Genomic DNA, 7931 nt, shown 5'->3' with positions numbered 1-7931 from the left:
ACCATCGTCAACATCAAGAGTGGTTCCTAGAACAACTTCAGGTGTCAAAAATGAAAATAATATGTAAAATAAATTAGCACAATGGTTCTTGATCAGGTAAGAAGCCCCCATAAGGAGAATTTAAGCAAGTTAGTGCAGGTCATCAAAAGTTCAAGTTGAATGGGGGTTAAAAGGATACCTCCTATTTTGGTTTGGAAATTTTGTAAGAGAATTGGTCAAGTATAGAGAAAGACAAGGTAGGAGGTGGTTCTTAGAACCCTAGGAACCCTTGACAAGGTTCTCAATTCTTGATGAACTCTTAACAAGAAAAAAGGGACGAGGTAAGAAAAAGGTTAAGGCATTTAAAATGATGGGAAAAAATAAATAATGAGGAATAATGAAGAGTAAAGAAGAATGAGGAGAAGTAACAAAGGTGAAATGAAAATAGTGAAGGTTCTAGGTATTCTAAGAATCCTCAAAACCCTTGTGAAAGGAAGCTAAGGTGTAGAAAATGCTTCTTAAAACTAATCTAGTAGGGGAGATATTGCATTTTTTCTTACAAATCTAAAAATATTACAAAATAAGAAACACATATAGAAGGAGATATACAACATGTAAATAGATTAAGTAAAAACACAAGATATGTCAAGGGGGAAACCCTTTTAAGAGAAAAACTACACAATCCAAAAATTATTCAAAAATCAACAACAAAATGTAATATACTTACAAAGTAGGCTTCTCATAGGAGTATCACCAACTAGAGATCTGAAGGTAAATTGATAGCTATAAGACTCTAACACACAACATCCACCTCATGCATCTAGCATATAGAAGATACAATACAAAATCCATCAAATAGTTTTACAAAACCCTGAGCTAAAACTGTTGAAAAAGTGGTGCCCAACTTATCTCTAATCCAAGATGCCTTATTAGGTGTCAAAACACACACCAACATGCGTAACCCCCTTTTACAGCTCATTTATGTGTCCAGCACATTTTTCTATTTACTATTTTAGGAGACCCAACTTTCGAAGGTAATAACTTTTGAATTGGATGCACAATTGAAAAATTGCTTGAAGCATCCAAAATCTCACAACATGCTATATAAAGATATAACTAGTTGTGGACACTTTTGGGTGGTTTTGGAACCTCTAAGGCCTTCAAAATTGAATTTGAAACTTTCATTCACAACTTTCAAAAATCAAAACTTTAATATCTCCAAATCTAGAGATAATATTGGATTAAAATTTTATAAGCATGCTTATCTAGCCAATGCAAAGCTTTCAAGAAAGTTTTGAACCAATTCATGCTAAATTGAAAACTTACTATGAATAGTAACTTTATGTAAACACAAGGTCGAGACACCATTTTCTTAACTCCATGGCTAGTTCTTGATCCTTGTTCAAGTCCTTTTTTTTAATGGTTGACTTAAAACCCTTGATAAAGGGTATAATATGGTGAACCATGATGGTCCCTTTCCAATGGACAATTAAAGAACAAAGAGAAAGGTAAAAATGTGCTAGATGAAGTGGATGAAGCATCCAAGGTTTTGGGAACCCTCGAAACCCTACATTTGTTCCTAATAGTTCTCAAAGTGAGAACTTCATTCGTAGACACTAGCAATAGATATGTAATGAAGTATTGGAAACATGTCAAAGTGTCGATTGAAGAATGTAGTAAACTATTTTCATACCAATGATGAAAATATTCATTTTACTAGTCAAAATTAATTGCATGGGGAGTTGTATTTGTGAACCTTCTTGTTTCATAATAAAAAAGATGTCATGTTATGGGCACAAAAGGCTCCAATTTGTCACAAAAAATTGCAAGGGTAGTTGTATAGGCAACAAATTTTGTTAGACATGGGGGTAGGTTTCATCTCCCTATGGACATGTAAATTTTTTTCTCAACAAAATACAATATCTTCATTGTCCATTACCATTAAAAGGGGAATTCTAATCATTTGAAAAGAGGTTTGATATCATATTGAAAAGGAAGACCCAAGTAGTCGGCAAGGCTAGTTTTGAGGATTGGGAAGAGATAAAAAGGGAAGGTCGATCTAGGTCTAATGTAGGCTAGATTTTGTGTCTATAAGCCATTACATGATTGTGTTCATTATACATATATGAATATCATACTGCATTATAGTTTTCTCAACTCTGATATGTAATGCTCTTTGAATGAAATAATTAAAGATTATTTATTTATTCCTACACATTTGCTATAACAATTTTTGTTCATTGATTACTTTCGAGATTCAAGGGTTAGAGCAAATGATTTCATATAAAATTATGGGAGTGTATAGTTTTAGATGGATTATAAAAATTGACTGCATTGTAGGCTTTTCGAGGTCTTATTATCACAAGGTGATAATACATCAATTGACCATAAGGATATGTTTAATACTATGATATAAATTGCAAGACACGTGACCCTATAGTCCATAATAATCATTGATCAATCCTTTGCAATCCCCTTTTTTGAAAATGTTTGTTAAATTGAATAAATATCAAGCCTTATATAACTTTTTTCTAATTATTTGAATACCTCATACTTGGATTGGAAGGATTACACAAAATTGTTTTTTCCAAAATAATTTGCATATCCTTGTTATAGTTGTATGAAGTCTTTACATTTTCTATGCACTATGTTGTAATTTTGTAGCATAATTTTCTTTAGTGTCAATAAGGATTACCCTCTAGTGCCTATGGAGCCTAAAGTGAAAGGACAAAACTGTGAAACCTATCTCCTATTTGTTGGTCAAGTCTCTCAATATTTTTTATCATAATACCTAACCAATTCTTATAATTCAGTAGAGTACATATTTGGGAACCAACACCATATATGTAGAACTCTTAACCCTTCTCCTTTTTCCACAGTCACATTTTCTTATATAATTTAAGTAAACTTGTAATTTGCACATTTATTTCACTTTTGTGGTAGAAGCTACTTATTACATATTTTTTTTATGTTTTCTAGGCTTCTATTGAACACTCAAACCAAGGGAAAAATATATGAAGAATTTGAGATGGGTTTATTACTTTGAGATGGATTTATTACCTTACAAAGACCCCATATCCTTTTTATGATTGAATATCCTTTTTTCATATACTTTAGAATGCATAAACTCATTTTAAAAATCATGTGCACCTAAAAGTGTGAGCAAATGTATTAATGAAATTTGTATATCCATATCATTTTCCATTTAATTTTAAATTTCCTTTGAAAAAATATCTTTAATATAATTAAATAACGAAAAGTGAATATACTTTATATTCATCATTCATATCCATACATATTTCTATGGATTCATCTTACCCTATCCTTACTTTTACCTATTCTCACACATTCGCAAAATATATTGCTAAAACATTTTATTTAGACATGCACCATAACAAGTCTTGTCATTTCTTTCATCACTTGGAATATGAACAACTTTGTCCACAAAATTTTAATGGTTTACCGGTTTCTTTGACCGATCTTTCTCACCCCACGCTTAAAATTCCTTAGGAAATATGTTATGATCTGGTCCCACACTAAAGTTTTTAGAAGAAAATGAAACCAAAAATTAAGAGCTTTGTACTTAAAAAGACAAATGCATTGATATATAGCTTTTACTGGTATAATATATTGCCAAAATAAATGTAGCGCATAATCTTCTTTTATCTAGCAGACAACATAGCTATGACAAATACAGTGTCCTTGGACTACTCGGCTTTGTCTGTAATGCCGACGCCTTTGCACAATCCCAAACACAATTCTACGTGAAAAAATACAATGATCAAAGAGGACGAAAAAAAGCGAAGATTCTGAACAAAGCTGTGACCAGTTTACTGTGAGCAAGATTTCTGAACATGTGGAGTGTCATTTGAAGGCTTGTTTCTCCATGAGATGAGCAGCGGCAGTGGCCATAGATTTGTAAGAAGTCCCTCCTTCCATCAAGGCAGTCTTTGCCTTTTCTTTCAATTCGCGCATGTTCTCCCTTGCTTTAATTCCCTCTTCTCCTTCCATCAGTGTCCTCACTGCTCTCTCCACTTCTGCTCTCATTACAAACCCATCTCTTTCCGTCTTGAGATCTATGGCCACCTTTTCGTGGTTAATCAGCATAAATCTGTTCAACCTCTGTTCAGCAAACAGAGGCCAGCTGATCATGGGAACCCCATACGAAATGCTTTCCAGTGTGGAGTTCCAACCGCAGTGAGAAAGGAACCCTCCTGTTGACGGGTGAGAAAGAATCGGAATTTGAGGAGCCCAATTGAGAACCACAAGTCCTCTGTCTTTGGTTAGACTCACGAAACCCTCAGGTAAAAGCTCTGAAAGGTCCGTATCCTGGCTGGGATTGAAGGTGATAAACTTTTGCTCCCCGCGTACCACCCACAGAAATCTATGGCCGCTTGATTCCAGTCCATGTGCAAGCTCTGCAATCTGTTTCCTCGACATAAATGCTCCGCTTCCAAAGGAAACAAACACAACGGAGGAGGGAGGTTGTTGATCTAACCACTTGAGGCACAAGTGTGTCTCGTGAGACTCCGATATCACTGGCCCAATTGCATAGATGGGTGGCTTTGATTCGCCTTCCCTGAGGGCTTTTAAAGCATCCGCCTCCAGGTCTTCAAATGTATTTATGAGAATCCCGGTAGCTTCTGGAAGGCGATTGCAATGCTGGACAAAACAGTGAAACACTGGATCAGATCTGTCTTTCATGGGCTCGGGCAGATCCCTCGCGCAAAATACTGGAAGCCCCGGTACCTCCACACAAAATTCCTCCTCATCTTTAAACGACACGCTGTGCTCCAAAGCAAATTTGGGGAAGTGTAACATAAGAGTTAGCATACAGGCACCGGATGTGAAGAATACGTAAGTGGGTATGCTTAGCTTGGTTGCAACATCGAAAGTTGCGGTGCAGAAGAAATCTGTAACAAAGGCAGAGATGGGCGAAGAGGAATTGAGCAACGAATGGAGAATATCCCCAACGTATGGTGCTGCTTTCTCCATGAACTTTGATATGCGAGTTTCAATCTTCATACGCTCCTCGTCCTCCTCGTGGAAGTCGACATCGGGGAGCTCTGTAAAGCGGATGTCGAGGCAGGAAGATGCTAAGTACTCGGCGTATGTGACTTGCTTGGCTGCGCGCATCCACTTGTTCGTTATAACAGTTGCAGAAAAGCCGTGGTAAACACAAAGCTGCTTTGCGAATTGAACTAGAGGGACGAAATGGCCGACTCCTACGCTCGGAAAAATGGCAATGTGAGGTTTTCCACTGCCATTTTGGACTTCCATTGTCCAGGCTCTCTATCTCACTCCCACTCTTTCTTTTTGTGTGTGGGGATTAAGAGTTCCTGGAGAATTGTTTGAATAAGTAGCGAAATAGAGGAACGGAATACTGCCGATTAGGAGATTGACGGTGGGTAAAATGGAGTTTAGGAAGACGTGGAATTAGATGAACCATATATGGTTGGTATGGAATGTGGGCTCACCCAGATTAGGATTGCCGAACGTGAATTAAATAATTTAGTATTTAACGGTGCGGATTCATTCCAACTTTGTTGTTATTAAGACTCGATATACCAGATCGTCTCCCATTATTCTTCGATTGTACACTAAGGTATCTTTCCCGGTTCTTGTAATTATTATTAATAATTGCTGTAATTAACTCAAACAACGTTCTGCGGTACGGTGGACAGAGTTGTCTTAATATCCCGTCAGGCCTTTTTTATGGATAGGTAATTGAATCTAGTTGATGTTAAGTTTATTTGTATCCGTTATGACTCCAATCTAAGATTTTTTATTTGTATGTTCTATCAATTGAGTTACTGGTTTATTTATGGCAATTTTAATATCAGTTTGAGTGTGGTTTGTTTTCAACACCCCCTAACTATATTATAGGTGTCTATCTTAACTCTAATAACACTTGTTGAGCTTCTAACTCATTTTGATCAGTTAGGAGAACTGTCATTTGTTAATGGAGTGCCCTACCAACTAAGCTAGCCTTCTATGGCCAATCCATCATTACGTCCGTTTGTGGTTTATTTCTAATATTTGTGCAACTCACTCAATTTTCTCTCATAAAGTTGCAGCCTCCTCTTTTGTTTTCCCTTCTTGTGTCATTTTGGTGCTTTGCTAAATTTATAAAGTGTATTTAGTATCTCATTGAGTCATTTGAGTCTTATGCCTCCATTGCATTTTTGTATCTATTTGGCTCGTTCTCAACCTAGATTGATTAAATGATCCTAATACTTCATTTGAACCTAAGTTTTTTAATTCCTAAACCATATTTGTGTTAACAACCCATATGGTCATTTTCTTTGAAATAAGTCTTAATGCACTTTAAGTTCCTTTGACACTTTCTTATTCCACCTTATTATCTCCTATGAACATGTCCTCTTTGACACATTTGATTTTAATGTTGTGAGTGCGAATTACTTAGCTTAGATCAAACCCTATCCTCATGAAGTGATTGACCCATTAATTTTATTCGCATATTCCTATACTCTTATAACCTTTATGATCTCCTTCAACAACAACATAGTGACCATGGTTAACACTAACCCTCCCTACAATCATTAACCATCATCGTCACTATGTTCTATGAATTATTTGCCCTACTGCACAGTGGGCCATTATGACCACCACATAAAACCTTAACTAATAGTTGATTTCCATTGACCACCACCTCGGTTAGTCAGCATGCACTATGATAGTTGCTAAGGACAACCTTGATCATGAATGGTCTAGACTTACCAAGCAAATAATATAAAACCGCATGCATGTAGCGTTGGCCACCTATCCATCCCACCATCTAATTTTCCTTGTCACGTGTGCCCAACTATTCGATCATGCTCAACATGCTTAATAACTAATCCAATGGCATGTAATGTATGCCCACATGTGACTGCATGACTACACAATAGCTTTGACAATTCATCTATGAAAATTTGACCATGAGATATTTTAATTAACGAAATCCAATAAACATTAATTAAAACATGAAGGATAACTAGACTACTTCCCCTAACCATTACCAATAGATTTTAGATTTACGATTTACATATTGTCATAGATAATCAATACAACAGTAATCATCTTATTACCCACACAGGTTGAAAAAGATAATCTTGGCTAAAAAAGAGGGTATTTTGATGATAATACCCAACGAGACAAGTCCTTTACAAAAAGATGGTACAGCTTTGTGAACAACAACCATAGACATTTAGACACCATTTGGACACCATTTGGACATGACCGCAGACTCGAAAGGCCCCCACAATACAGGCATAGGAGCTTATGTCGTGGGATATTTACGAAACCCCAAGATGCTAACCCTAAGAGGTTTGCGAATTAGCGGGCCCCGCTCAGAGTTGAAAATGCTATTCTGGACACTAGAGACGCGCGACAACCGGCCAAAATTTCGCCTTTAATTCAGGCATGTGGAACTCTATCCGTATGGACGTGAAATTTGACTAGGAACTTGCAAAGCACCACTCAATTCAGATGCGTAGGATAATTTAGGGTCCACCACAGATCTAAGACTTCCACATTTTTGACGTGAGGTGGCTAGTGAGCTCCACTTTATGAGAAGTTAGGAGACCAATGGCAAGTAACCATTCAGATCTATAGTAAAGACAATAAATTAAAACTAGGCCACCATGAGAATGGTCTTAAAGCTTGACCATGACATGAGACATGGAAAATAAATACAAGGGTTGGAACACAAATAAAATTTAACGAGGCATAAGAAGGGATTTCTACTTTCAAATTTAATGAGGCATGTTAAGGACACATTCAAATGTAGAAAGCGTTAAGAAAAGGTTAATGTAAGATTAAGTATTAACATCTAGATAGATCGAAATCATATTATGTGGCTAATTTTGAAGCATCATTCCACATTACTTTCTCTACATTAAGTAAAGTATAGTACTACTAGTATTAAAAAATCAAGAGAATCTCCTCAA

General features: G+C 36.3%; 1 protein-coding gene across 1 annotated transcript; it reads right to left on the bottom strand.

The window, feature by feature from the left end:
• Window positions 1-3562: 3562 nt before the first annotated feature.
• Window positions 3563-5396, bottom strand: LOC131043656 (hydroquinone glucosyltransferase). Its single transcript, XM_057976891.2, has one exon. The coding sequence runs from the start codon at window positions 5257-5259 to the stop codon at window positions 3844-3846; it is 1416 nt and encodes a 471-aa protein (XP_057832874.2). The 5' UTR covers window positions 5260-5396; the 3' UTR covers window positions 3563-3843.
• Between the last annotated feature and the right edge of the window lie 2535 nt (window positions 5397-7931).

This window comes from Cryptomeria japonica, chromosome 8, assembly GCF_030272615.1.
Source record: "Cryptomeria japonica chromosome 8, Sugi_1.0, whole genome shotgun sequence".
Lineage (NCBI taxonomy): Eukaryota > Viridiplantae > Streptophyta > Pinopsida > Cupressales > Cupressaceae > Cryptomeria > Cryptomeria japonica.
The sequence above is the reverse complement of the archived record's forward strand: the minus strand, read 5'-3'. Positions and strand labels throughout refer to the sequence as shown.